General features: G+C 34.9%; 1 protein-coding gene across 1 annotated transcript in view; it reads left to right on the forward strand.

Moving 5' to 3' along the window:
- The first annotated feature begins 2,155 nt into the window (after window positions 1-2,155).
- LOC149806804 (stimulated by retinoic acid gene 6 protein-like) overlaps window positions 2,156-15,346 on the forward strand; it is a 39,507-nt gene continuing 26,316 nt past the window's right edge. The window contains exons 1-5 of the mRNA XM_089957883.1: window positions 2,156-2,340; window positions 5,199-5,284; window positions 8,787-8,920; window positions 14,102-14,222; window positions 14,505-14,619. Coding sequence (XP_089814009.1) covers window positions 2,245-2,340; window positions 5,199-5,284; window positions 8,787-8,920; window positions 14,102-14,222; window positions 14,505-14,619 — 552 coding nt within the window. The 5' untranslated portion in view covers window positions 2,156-2,244. The remainder of the gene's footprint in view (window positions 2,341-5,198; window positions 5,285-8,786; window positions 8,921-14,101; window positions 14,223-14,504; window positions 14,620-15,346) is intronic.

The raw sequence follows: 15,346 nt of genomic DNA on the forward strand, positions 1-15,346 counted from the left end.
CTCTGCTGAAGAAACCAACACTAGACCATAACGATTTAAAGAACTACCTTCCAGTTTTTAATCTCCATTCATATAAAAAATCATAGAAAAGTTTGTTCTATCCCAGCTTGTATCTCATCTGAATTCAAACATTCTTTTTAGTAATGTACAATCTGCATATCGCCCTTGCCACAGTACTGAAACTACTCTTCTAAAAGTAGTTAATGACATTCTCCCTGCTTTGGATAGCGGAAAGATTACAGTCCTCACCCTCCTTGATTTGCTTGCAGCATTTGACACAATAGACCATGATATATTACTTCACCGTCTCCACCAAGTATTTGGCATTCATGATACAGCTTTACCGTGTTTCAAGTCCTACTTGGTCAACAGGACACAAATTGTGTCTGCAAATGATCTATGTTGTGGTGTTCCACAGGGGTCTGTTCTTGGACCTGTTCTCTTCATTCTGTACACTCAGCCGCTCTCAAGTGATCATCATCCAGTGTCTCACCAATTGTTCGCTGATGACACCCAAATATACAAATCTAGCCACCCAACTGAAGTTGATGCTACCATCCAAGGTGTAGAGAGGTGCATTTCTGATGTGAAATCATGGTTGATATGTAACAAGCTGCAGATGAATGATGATAAAACTGAGGCCATTCTGATCACAACACAAAGACTTTCTCATTCACATCCTTTACCTCAAACAATAAATATCAGCAACACTAACATTAAATTCACACAATCAGTATAAAACCTAGGTGTTACTCTGGACAGTACTCTCACATTGCACTAACATTTCATGAATATATGCAAGGCTGCATAACTTGAGCTGAGACGCATCAGTTCCATTCGCAAATATCTTTCAGTTCATGCAACTAAAAAACTTGTGTGTTCATTAGTCCTTTCAAGACTGGATAATTGGAATTCAATTCTGTCTGGTTCATCTCAATATCTACTCCAGAAACTTCAAAAAGTTCAAAACACAGCTGCTCTGATCATACTTAGAGTAACACGATTAGAGCACACCTCTCCGTTGCTCTGTACCCTACACAGGCTATCCATTCGATCCATAATCAATCACAAAATTTGTTCTCTGTGCTACGTTACGGACTCTAGTCCAACATACCTATCCGACCTCACCCATGTGTACACACCAGCAAGATACGTACGCTCCTCTTCTGACAATCGTATACTCATTATTCCCACTATGAAACAAAGTCATATGGACAACGTTCTACTGCATAACAGGGCCCAGCGACGTGAAATGAATTGGCCACTGAACTTGAACACAAAAACACAGTGATCCCATTCAAGAGTGCTCTCGAAACTGACTTATTTCGACTGCAAGAACAAACTTAAAGACCTAATAATGTTTCCTACCTTAAATATTCTCATCATGTTTTTTATGTTTTCTAATTTCATGGTGCTTGTTTTTGTAATCATATCATTATATGTTTTTTTTCTTATAGGTGATGTCTAATGTTGTAAAGCGCTTAGAGCTTCTAAAGATTAGGCGCTATACAAAGTCCTCATTATTATTATTATTATCATTATTATTAGACAAATTTTTTGGCGAGCTAAAGCACTTCTACAATTAAAATATACCTAATGGCATCCTAAGGCCAGCTTTGGGTTGGAAAGAACTGCTGGCTTCAAAAGAGTTATACATAATTAGCAAATCTGTCTCCAATTTCATGCACCAAACTGACACTCTGACACTATGATGAACGAAGATCTGATTGTGACATTAGGGTATGATTGCCAGAAGCGACAGTGTAATGATATTGCTCACAGCAATATATTAATGCATTGGTCCTGAGTTTAGTGTATATTTAGCACATTGCATCTAGAACACCTAGAGAAGGATTATCTAAATGTTTTTATATTTTATTTCACTGCAAACCCTACTGTAAATCAAGAAAGTCGGCCTGATATTATGTTATATTTTGTGTTTAAAAGGTAGTAACGAATTAAGTGTGAGACACCCATACGCAGAATATCATATATATCGTGAAACTATAATTTAACTTACTTTCAGTTGCAAGAAAACTATTGTTTATTACTTGCTGAGTGCAAAATCATTGTTCTCTTTTCGTTGTCCCGTGTCCTGACCCCAATGTCGAGTGTTTTCTTCCTCAAGTCTCTTTATCTGATCTACTTCTAGGGACACGTATTGGAAGTAGAATAACATCTTACATTCCTGAAACTTGAATACTTACGTCGGTATCGGTTTTTCAGTGGCACGCTTCGATAAAAATGGCGTCCGAGATTTGCCAGAGCTATTTCAGACCGTTCCAATCCAATTCTGAATCCTTCTATACGGAGAATATTCGTTGGTTTCTCATCCCCGCGGTAAGTAACTACAGCAATACATATATCATTTATATTAGTGAAAAGAAAAATGCTTAGTTGAGAATTATATGGTTGTACGTGATGATAACAGTTTACTTATCTAAGGAACAGTCAACATGCATTGGGTTGGGTGGGGGTGCGACAGAGAAAGAGAGGGTGATAGTGTGATTGCATAATTCTACCGTTTCTATACCCTTAGTTTTGTATATTAAATGAAACCCCACATTTGTTGTGTATATGCGTAAAAATTAAAAATCATAATTCACACCCAAATTATAATCCCATCCATCCCGGTAAATATTGACCACTCTACAAATATCAGAATTTATCTTGAATATATAGTCTATAACAGATATCGATCGTAATTAAATTTAAAGTTGCATCAGAAGAAGAAGGAGACAGACGGACAGACAGACACAGGGTTGTGCAGTAAAAATAATTAACATTATCATGCAGAAATATTGGGCGTTAGTGTATTTCGTATGTTTCAGTGAGGGTCCTAAATAATCCATATTTATTTATTTATGTATTTTTTATAATATTTTTATTTGTTTGTTTGTTTTTCATTCAGTCATCAGCGTCTCATACTAACTATTCACAAGCACGCAAATTGTATTAAAGGGTAAACTAGTACGGCATAAGCTAAATGAAGACGGGAAACAGGCAACAGAAAAGGAATGAGAGTACAGTAGTGAAAATTCCAAGATCGTGTAAAGAAAACAGCAAGAGCGATTAACATATGGCTGCTCGATATAAGAAATCCATGGACAGCATATCCAGCCCATGATTAAAATACCTTTATACGTTTTGACGTTGAAGTCAGAGGGGTTAACTAGTGTGTCGCAAAATAAATTTAGTTTTGCTTGATTATGAGAAATCTCGCATTTGGACAGAATCCATCAAATGATCTGAAAAAAGAAAGTAAATAAAAACACAATAACCTGACCTTTAACACACATATAAAATGAAATGTTCCTGTTTACTACAAAACTAAATATTCTGAGATGCGTACTCGGGATTGCGTAAGGAGCTGTATTAATGTTGGCGTTCCCATTAGTATTATATTCAATGCTGCGTTGTTGTCCTTGCGTTGTTACACGTACACATTTTTCCGATCACATTACAAAATAATGACTCAGCATTCCGCATCACGCGTGAATGGCCTAAAAATAGTCAACCCTGTTGCGTTCTGCAGTCGCACAGATGCGATGACTTTTCTAAGTAACCAATAATACGTGTTCCAATGTCGTAGTACATCAAATCTACTCAAAGTGATAGACTCATTGGATATATTCTAATTTGTGTATTAATCAGAATACAGTTCAGATTCTATTTAAAGAAATGCATTTATCTTAATGATCATACAGTCATAGACCCCGAAATCTGATCCAGATCTATCAGACATGAAAAATTTGCTTTCTGCTCAGAACATACGAAGATTTAAAAAACAAAGTAATTTTAAGCTGATTTGACGAACATATTCGCGGGTGACTCAACATTAGTATGTGCGAAATGAAATAGCAGAGCATTTTGAGTTAAGGGAATCTATACTGATTAAAATTATTGGAATATAAACATAGACCATAAAGCGATAAATAACAGAAGCAACGAATTCTAAAAGGCCCTTATCTGAAAAATCATTTTTACAATCAACTCTTTATTTCAAAGCATTCCTAAAGATATAAATACATCAAATCTGAAAGACAACGATTTTCGTTGTAGAAAAGAAACAAAACAATGATTTTCAGCACTGAATACAATTTCATTGTTTTCACAGATGTCTAAGATTTGAAAAAAATTAGTTTGTGCTGAGATTCCACTCCGACAAGTATTCTTTGTGCTTAAGAACTAAAACTAACTCTCTCTCTCTCTCTCTCTCTCTCTCTCTCTCTCTCTCTATATATATATATATATATATATATATATATATATATATATATATATATATATATGACTTGAGTACTGACAAAAACATCAACGGTACACAACTGTAATAAAAGTTGTCTATTTTAAATTTACATTTGTTCATAAGGGTAGAGTTAACAATAAGGGGAGTTAGGAAGGACATTGGCTCCTACATTGCCCAATGTCCAACATGCTTTCTTTATTTGTTACAAAACCAAAAACACCTTCATAAACAAAATTTGAAAGTATAAAATCGTCAATACCCATTTTTCTGCTAGTCTCTATGCCTGAAATACCAAGTACCTTGATATGAACATAATAACTTCACTTATGATAGGGATAGCATTACTACACGCCATAAATATTGCGAAGCCATTTCATTATGTTGTTGAAATGCAGTGTGTAATCATCTATGAGTTAACAAGGTTATTAATGCTAACTGGTTGTCCTTCAAGTATAGAATTTTATGCCACCAGTAACTAAGGATAGTTCTACACTGGCCGCATGCAAACGATAATTATTGATATGTCGTGACGCTTCTACTCTGTCAATCAAGAAGTTAAAACATAACTAGCTTAGATGTGTAAGAGGTTCCCAAATCGTGATAAAAGAAAAACGCACAGGCATAATATGTGTCAAGACAGCTGAGTTCATTAGCTTGCCACTGTTTGGTCGATATCCTTTTTCCGTGTTAAATGCCACTCTTCCGTTATGGTCTTATATCCCAATTAATTGATCTGATTGTCCAGTAAGAATACTGCATTAATTGACATCAACTGTACGTCAAGGTCAGGATTTATTAGACAGAAATATGGGTCTCATTTGCAGTGTTTGGCTTTGAAACAGTAATTCGTAATTTCATTAGTTGGGATTAGCAATTAACACTTGAACGTTTAACAAAATAGTCATGTACCCATGGAACACTAATTGGGCCTTATTATTTTGTGATCCAGGTTCCCTTCGCCTTTGCATGGTCTTTCCTGGAGAAGAGAAAGTCTTTTAAGACCAACATTCTTGGAGGCAGACCGGCCCTATACAGGTAATTATTATTTTGCTATACTTGAAGTTGAAGCGAGGGGTTAAATAAGACATGTACGCAAAAGATGTTTTTACTTGAATGGACTGTTCAAATCACAAGGTATTCGATATGTACCGGTATGATCTTGCTATTTTCCATCCTCGTTTGTCACTGATGCCAACCTGATATTAGAGTTTGATTCGAATGTTTATGCTCATAATTCACAATCCTTTCTTTTCTTCAAAATACGTTTTATAAAAACGTCAGGTCGTTCAGTTTTTAGCACTTTAATACAAATCTTCAGAAGATGATTTGTGGTCCTTATGAGCAACAGTCGTCTTTGCTTTTTCACAGGTAAATTGACATGTTTTACATTGGTATATATTTTAGAAGAAGTAGGATAATATGATCAAGTAGAATCCAATTGCACGTATAAATGTATTAGAATAGGATTATTCTTGGACACATTTTTCGTAATAGCATTAACTAAGATGATTAGTATGAAATTTACCATCTATTGCCTGGAAAATATATATGCAATGTGCATCATATTCAAGCAAAGGCCAATCCACCAATTACCCCCCCCCTACTAAATATCAATAAAGTATTATTACCTTTGACCTCATACGCCTCAACCAATGTTACATAAAAGCTGAAACTTTGAAAGTATATTGCCTATAGTTAAAGCGACATGCATTAATCCACCCTATTTAGAATTCTTGCCTTGGGGTGATGAGGAGGTTTACGTGAGTCGATGGTTCACATTGTTATGCTGGGTAGGCAAGAATGGAGACTTCTGGAAATCTCTCCAGAAGCCGGAATAAAGAGAATGTCTGATATAAATAGTGACAACCTAGACGTACTGTATTATAAATCAAGCTAACATTTAAAGACAGAAACTGAAATCAAGATGTTCTTACAAGTGTACATCTTTGAAACAGTCGATAGGGTACAGGAAACATCATGACAAGAAATGTCTGCGTACATGTAAAGGAAAAGTATTTTCTAGAAACGAAACGCCACCAGACAAATTCAGGAAGGTAATGTTCTAGAACCTGTAGAATGACTGCAGCAAGAACTTGTATAAAGATACTTGAAATTACACAAACAAATGTACATGAGCACCTTTATAGAATGTGGCCGAAGCTTGACCCAGTAAATATCAAAAGAGTACAGTATTAAACATCACTATACAAATCAATACAAATATAAAATCAACCTGATGTTTATCACAACTATATTATTTTAATATCACCGGCTGGCTCATTGTGTAAGCCTATCCTGCTAATACATAGACTTTACATAGTCAATACTCCCGAAGTTTTGGATTTTAGGTCGGCAAAGAAGAAACACGGACACTGTGTAAATCAAAACTGGAGAGATCTATACAGATCGCATCGGACAGAGGAAACATCCCCGCAATGTACGAAGAGATCAAGAAGACCTCAGCCCCACTATTACCTTAGTCGCCTCCTGGAAGGCACTGGATGGCGAGATGATCGCTGAAAGAAGCAAGCACCATCAAACTAAACCTGAATACAGGCATCGACGCGGTAATAAAAATCAATGCGGCATGTCAATCCTCAACATTTTAGGAAGTGGTTTGCAATGCTCATTTTGAAGAGACAACACCAACACCGTGGACAAATGATTCCGGAGATGTAGTGTGGCATTAACTGCAAGACAAATACAAGCAGAAGCCACTCGGCATTGCGTTTTGCTACTTCACTACGGTCAGCAATACTGGACTCTTTAAAATACACGCAAAGATTGGCTGTCCTCCGAAACGCATTAGCTGTATCCGTTCACTTTATGATAACATTCACTGCACGGTGTAATTTGACCGCTGCGCGTCTGATAGCTTCGAGATCAAGTGCCGAGCCAAAGATGCTTATTTCATGATACCATCACTCCTACGCTTTTCAATACTTGTTAACTATGCATTCGACTCAAGCATTGAAGGGCCTGCCTGTATAGGAATAATAGAAATGATTGTATCACTGACATTGACCAATGGGATACACCGGCAGGCAACAAAAACGGCCATGACACAGGTTTTGCGTTGCAATGAAAGATCATGAAAAACAGCAGCCACACCATCTTCACAGCTAACACCAATGCACATATAGGTGTATCAGGTTGCTCTAGCTGTCACAGAACAAAAATTTGCCACTTGATCCAGGCCTTGTCAATCCAGGATAGGACCTTTTAGAAACCAGAGAAAATGCAGCACAAGCCAATAACATGAAGATATAACTATTAAATGAGCAATATATTTAACATCAATTTACAGTTCTATAAAATATCAAATGAGCACTGTATTTAATATTACTATACAAGACACAATAAATAACAAATGACCATGGCATTTAGCATTGCTTTAAATAACAACTTTAAAAACTAACATGCCTTTCAAGAAAAGAAGAAACTATTATCTACGTAATTTGGATAATGAATAATAGAAGAGTTAGAAATACAGAATTAAAGAGTCTGGTTAGAGAAGAATCGATTCCTATGCAGGAAATTCAGGAACAAATACACAATTATTTACATCAGTTCTTCTATAAAAGAGAGTAAAGATCGAAAGAGTAGGCATCAATTTGAAAAGATTGGCAGAACTGAATACTTTTTAAAGGTTTCCAGCTTTAGGTATTCGCTGTCACCCTTGTAATATGATATCGAATTAAAACTAAGTCCAATGTTAATCATCAAGTTATGAAATAAATTGGCTCTAAAGAAATGCAACAATTGGAGGCAAATCACCCTATTATTAATTCACGGGATCTCTGGTATGAAGTCATTGACAGAAAAGAGGTTTTTCTTGCAGTGCAAACATATTTAGAATAGGGAATATACCTTCCTCCTCATCAATGCTAATGAACAGTGTTAAGATTTCAAGAAAACCTCAGATAGAGAAGGTATATTGCTAGAACTCCCTAGAGAGTACGAAAGCCTCAGATTGAGAAGATAAATTGTTAGAAGTCCCGAGAAAGTATAAAATACCCCCAAAAATACAGTCCGATTAACATCTTTCCACCATGCCCCAGCTAGTCGCTCTGTATTAACGAGTCAGTATCATGAGATAATTGGAAGATATCATTTTCATTTTTAAAAAGTCGTTACCATCACCAAACTGTTAACACAGATTTTAAGTGTACAGGTAGTGAGTCGTCAGGTCGTGGCTTAAAGTTGTTTCTTTGTCAGATAGTGATGTACCTCTGCTTTACTCACATGAAACAGACTGTTATGTAAATAACACATGAGAGGCAGGAAATATCATTAAGTTTGTCAATGTATAGTTGATAAGAATTCAACTGTGGGGGATTATATTGATATCCTATCTCACACCGAGAAAGTGTACATGAGAAAACCTTCTAATTTTATGGAAGAGCAGAACAGTTGAGGATCAGATTAGTTTACGGAAAGCGAGGAAACAACATTACAAAATCAGCTCAGTTGATAGAAGTATACAGCTAGTGGAGAAGGGAGGATTATGTTTCTGTCTATTTCTTTGTGTTGATAGGATAATAAATCTTCTTGATGGCGGAGTAAGAGACCGATGGGGAACAAGTTTCATCCTGGGCGCTATGACAACACTTGTCTACTATCTCACACTTAGAACTCTTGTGTCCACGGATTTCCCACTTTGGGCGACAGGTACCGCATGCCACCTTCCCATCATTTCTTCTCATTCCTTTCTCAAATACACGCTAGCAAGTGTGTTATGACACACAGACAATGTGTGTGAGTAGCCTGTACTGTATTTGTAATTCTTGTTTGCACTTTCGTTTCTTCTTCTCCTCTTAATCCTCCTCCTCCATCTTCTTCTTCTTCTTCTTCTTATTATTATTATTATTATTATCAGTATTATTATTAGCAGTACTAGCAGTAGTATTAGTAGTAGTAGTAGTAAAGGTTTGCTGAATACAGGGTGCACATACATTCCACACATGTTTTAGAAGCTTATGTTCGAATGCGCTCGGATGCCAAATTCTGAATCAGAGAATAAAATGTTTCAAAAGCATGTACAGACCAATGAAAAAGGTATTTCGCATTTTGAATCGATTACTTGCATACGAGTTGTAAGTGGATACTGAGAGTGAAATAATTTTACTATGATAATCACATTTTAGTTATACACCAGTATTTAAAACATAACAGAGGTGTAGAGAATCATGTGATGGCGCTAGATACATATATAGGCAAACGAAACATATTTGTATGTAGGCTAAACTTGACGATATGGCGTACTACTCAAGTAGATCAAATACTGTTCAAATCTCACGTAAGTACCTTTAGAGAAAAATGAATATCAGCATTCGGGTGCAACAAGATCAATCAGGGTATGCATCCTCATAATCTCCTTCTTCTTCTTCTTCTTATTATTATTATTATCATTATTATTATTGTTACTATTATTATTAGTATCATTATTATTATTGGCATTGCTTTTTGAATAAGAAAATTTACGCATGGAGATAATACTTGGTAAACTTTTGAATCGTCCCTAGAATGTGTGTTACATACCACGATCGGGATAAAATCCGCAAGGTCAAGGTCACGGTTCAATATATTATGTTTTCATCAAGTGTTCGTTCTACTCTACAATTTTCAAGTCGTTTGGGATAAAAGAACGAAACATGGTATACTTACATATTACCATAAGAATATCTGTCACACCATCTTGAGGGTACTTTCAACGATGTCAAGATGACACAAATATTTTATCTTTGCCATCACACATTCGTTTCTGTGCTTAAGTGATAACGCCTTTGGAGCTTAAGATATGACAGGAATACTTAAACACCATCTCCAGAGAGTGTTTTGCGTCTAAGCGAAGGGGACTGCTCGATATTTTACATTTATATCACACTTTCTCTTCTACGTAACAATTTTAGAATAAAGGATGAAACTTGATACACTTGTACATAATCACTAAACGGTGTTCTCGTACCACAACTGTCATCTTATCATAAAGATCAAGGTCATGGCGCAATATATATATATATATATATATATATATATATATATATATATATATATATATATATATATATATATATATATATATAATTAACAGTACTATATTGGGCTTGTATCTTCAAGGTCAGTATTACGGTGCCATATGTTGAATGTTTTTATTGCAATTTCCTTTTCATTCTAAACTTTTAGAGTCATTTGAGACAAAGAGGCGAAACTTGGTATAATCATATATTCCTCAATAACCACAATTGGGGATCATATATTTAATGTCAGTGTTTGGGAACAATATATTTGGTGTCTGCCCTTGTGCTTTCGAACCTAAGATATCATTAAAATAAATTAATAAAACTTGATATACTTACATATTTTGTCACTTGAAAATGTATTGCTCTGAAAGTTTGAGGTCTGACCATCAAGGTCGATACCACAGATTTCTGTTTTAAGCTTTCGTTCTTTTCTGCTTTATAATATATATTTAAGGTACGGAGATGACCAATGGTACAGTAAGGCGTTTCAGTTTGGTGGCATTTAATGTATTATGTATCGCTATCAATGCTTAATGGTTTTACTTTCTAGGTCAAGATTACGGAATAACTTGTTTTACCCTTTTCGGCACTTTTTCTCTAATGCTTTCTGAAATAATGCTTGGAAAATAGTTTCAATATTTGCCGAGTAACTTTCAAATATCGTTAAAGAAAATTGTAAAACTGGCCTGTGAGTAAACTGTCTTGATTCTCTATTTTAGATCACTACAATATGAAAGTTATGTGTTGTATAATGGGCGCAAGGGGGGACTTCTAGTGGTAATTCACAATGAATGTTTATGCTGTAATGTTACTCGTCCCCTTCCTCCCTCTTTACAGGAATTGAAGAATCTATTAAGTGACCGAATCATTTCATTCCTTCAAAACAATAAAACATGTTATAATTCCTCATACGGGGTGGAGCCTGTCATCGGACGACGTACATAAAACTCAGCCATGGACTACATCATTTAGATTAGTATGGATTATCTCTAAATTGAGTGCATCTCTAAAATGTACATAAAATATGCACTTAAACCGGAAGTGAATTGTGTCAGCAGAGAACCCGCAGCCGTGTAGACTCATTAGCTGTGAAAATTTGTAACGTTGATCCGAAAGGTTTCTGGTTTTAAAAAATAATCAAATATGATGGAATTGCTTGGGAGTGATACCATATGCTACGTTTTGTTTGGTCACCTGTAGCTCGCAAGACGCTTACATGTCTGTCACATGGGGTAGTATCTTTCAGAGTGGGGAATTAGCTATACAATGTAGGTTACAACGACACATATGCTTTTAATATGTGCATTTAGTGGCAATAGGATAAAATGCATGATAATTGAGCATATCATCTATAATTAGTGATCAAAGTTTGGTAAAAGGAACCAAAGTGACACATTATTAATTTGTGAAATAGTTTTGCTTCTAAGCTAAATTATTTATGTTGCTTGTATAGCATAGATGGAGAGCTACTGAACTGAAGCCAAGAAATAATTCTGATCACTTTTTATTATTACCGAAAAGTACGTCATAGTGACTTAATTTTGGTGCGTGACACATGGTCAGTCTAAGATACACAGAAAAAGTAAGTATAATGTCAGTACATATTTTTCTAAAACACTTTCAGCACTAGCAAGGACACTAGACATAGTGTATATAGCAATTTTGAAAAGTCCTGAAAAGTAGGGTACGTGTCGCATTCATGGTTTGAAACATGCCCATTATCAGTTGCGTTCTCACTAGAAGTCTGGTTAAAATAGGCTAGGCTTTATAATTATAGCACGGATATGACTTTAATATATCGTCGGTGGTTCGAAATGTATAATCCATTAATTTACAAGTCACGTATAAAGTGGAAATATAGCTATGGTAAGCAACACGCTGTTTGATCATGTTGTATTCTTGAGCGAAATTTCAAGAAATTCACTGCAACCGTTACAACGTTATGACAGGAAGGCAATGGTCACATACGGACAGATGGACAAATAATTCCAGAACATAATATGACCAACTTAAGGCAAATGTATAAAATGTATCAATAATCATATCATATTAAACATGACGCCAGCTTTACACTTACTCTTTAGTCACCAGACGTGTTATTACAGTGACCCTGACCTTTGAGAAATAACATAGAACATGATTCGCAACAAACTGTATAATTATGATATGTCATACTTTCCTGGCAATATCTTAAGGAGCTTCAGAGATATAAAAAGCAATGCCTTCAATTGGTTCGATTGTGTTTGCAATCGCTTTAGAAGCAATTTGATGGTCTACATCTAAAAAAGATCTTAGCTATGAATCTGACAAAATATGTGAAGTCTGTATTCTTTGAATTTCTTTACTTCATCTGTATATAATGCCCCCGTGAGTTTGATATATTTGCAATTTTACAGACTGCTCTGAGTAATTTATGAAGCGTAAAAGACAGGGTGCATATCCTTCCAAAACCATTTGTACAAATATGTAGTAACACCAACCAGCAAGAACCCGGGATTTTTTAAAACACAGGTACACATCTGATTCACAGACATTTAACTGTTCTTGTGATAGTCCCTGAATTGGCCGCTTGTGATAACGACAATATGGCGTCCTTCATTACGAGTCAGAGAATGTCTTGAAAGTGTGTTTTTGTTCTTCCTTCCAATATATCTTCAGTCTCATTGTCATTTCCTCTACTTTAACTCGGTGTTCTTTATCTGTTTCATGAACTATTTTGTGTTTGTTTTATGACATGTTATGAATGTAATGTTTTGGGGTTTTTTTTGCGGGGCGGCCTTTCTAAATGATTCAAGGTTCAATGTTTCATTTGTCACGATTTCACGCTTCTGGTCATCAACAGTTGTTTGATTTCTTCTATTACTTGTTCTGTACCACACATTACTTCTTTGTCGCCCTTTTGATAGATGTTGTTTTGCGCGAACTATATTATAGTTACTCTCCTCTACGCATATTTAAAAATCATTTAATCATTTAAATGCATAGGTAACACTGCTGGGATCCATAGGTTTAATTATTGGGTTTGTATTATATCGCTTCTTATATTATATTGCTTTTTGATTTCATTTCTACATGTCTTTATATTTATAATTAAAGTCTTAATCTAATAACTAAGATTTATTAAATTTAAAAATATCTTTATCGTCCTGGAACGTTTGTATGCATGGTAATTACGAATTGTTCCGATTTGTATCTTAATCGAATATCAATAAGAGTGATACAAAATATCAATGTGTGATGAAAATACAAATAACTGTGCTTAATTACCTTAGCAATCCTATCAAAATGTATCTCCTTGGATCCGAATGCTGTCCCCAGATGAAGACAAGATGAAAATTTTCCATCACTTTTGTATTATTCTTTTCTAGTTGAGACCAAATATTTCAAATAATTATTCATACACCAGGCCATTCTAATTTTGAAAAACGATGCATTTCTGCTATCAAGTATGACCTTTCTTCTAGTCATGCACTCCAAACTGCCCAACATAACTGTATCCATTTTAACAGAGAGCACACAATAGGGAGCCCTCTGCCCACCCAAGCAAGCTCACATTTCAGATTCCGGATATAGAAAGGTAAACCCAGATTTGCCAAAGTATAATAAAAAGTATTATAACAATGTGAATGACACTTATAATAATAATAATAATAATAATAATAATAATAATAATAACAATGCTTTACCATGAACAATGGTATCTTATTTGATGAGGAGTACCTTTCAAGCGACAACTTAACTGCACTGTTTTGCGGATTTCATTTAGGTCAGCGATGCCAGGCCATTTGGATCATATTTATTATTGTTGTTATTATTATTATTATTACAGTCCTATTGATCTATGCGCAAGCTCTTGAGGCTACAGTCTTGACACTCCCTTTCTTGGTGTGCCTATCTACGCGCTTTAGACTACTTGGCGGAGTTATAGGACTTTTGTATGCCCTTGGATGGTAAGTAATATTTTGTAATTCCACATACTACGTTATTTGACTATATTACCTTTTCGAATAGCATAAAGTGATATTTTAATGCTATTTTATATCCATTTATATAATTTGATAGGATACAATAGTATTTAAGACAAGTTTCAAAACTTCAGAACCAAACTCAAATATTCTTCTGTATTTAATGCCTTATATATTACACTGAGGAATTTATCACTATTGTAAATGACAATTTGGATACAAATTTTTCATAGAAGAGTTTTATTCGCAAGGTAATTTATTTTTCAGGTCTGTCCTCTCGCTGTATGATTTGGTGGTACCAATCATGTGTCTGATGGAAGATAAGAACACTAATTCAAGTGCGACTCAGAATGACCAGAGTGTCAAAATTATTCGTGATGAGGCATGTGGGAAATGTTTTAATTGATAATTGTTTCTAGATTAACTGAACCTGACATAAAATAAGTTGTTAAATAATTGGAAAACATAACATTTGCGGTATGGTAAACGTCTTGCTGGCGGGTAAGGGGAACAAATATTTAACTAATTTAACAGCTATCAGAGGCATGATTTATCTTCTGAGTTGACATATCATTATTTAAAAACACTTTTTATATGTATATATAATATATAATATGTATGTATGTATGTATGTATGTATGTATGTATTTTTGTATGTATGTATGTATCTATGTATGCATGTATGTATGTATGTGTGTGTGTGTGTTTGTGTGTGTGTGTGGTCATCATCTGAAACGAAAAGACAACTGCAATTATATATTTCATAGTTTATGAAGAGTTATTCCCCCTCGGTAATGTTTGTAACTCAGTCGGCATATGTTTGATATATAGGCCATACACTAAGTATGATATTACTTAGGCTAATCATTCAATTATGATCAATTTTCTGTCCTTAAGATTTCGGATTCCTTGGTAAGGTGTTTGCTTATAATAAATGAAGATGCTCTCAAACATTATTGTGAGAAATTAATTAAGTCTTATGTTAACATCGCCGTAGACTAGACACAAAGCATTAAATAAAATTGATGACATAAGAAGTTAAATATAGTGAATGAAATGATAGCTCTGACAATCAGTACATACTGCCTACTGTGACTAAATGTTCAGAG

This window comes from Sinohyriopsis cumingii, chromosome 1 (genome assembly GCF_028554795.1).
Source record: "Sinohyriopsis cumingii isolate HCF-2022 chromosome 1, ASM2855479v2, whole genome shotgun sequence".
Taxonomy (NCBI): Eukaryota; Metazoa; Mollusca; class Bivalvia; order Unionida; family Unionidae; genus Sinohyriopsis; species Sinohyriopsis cumingii.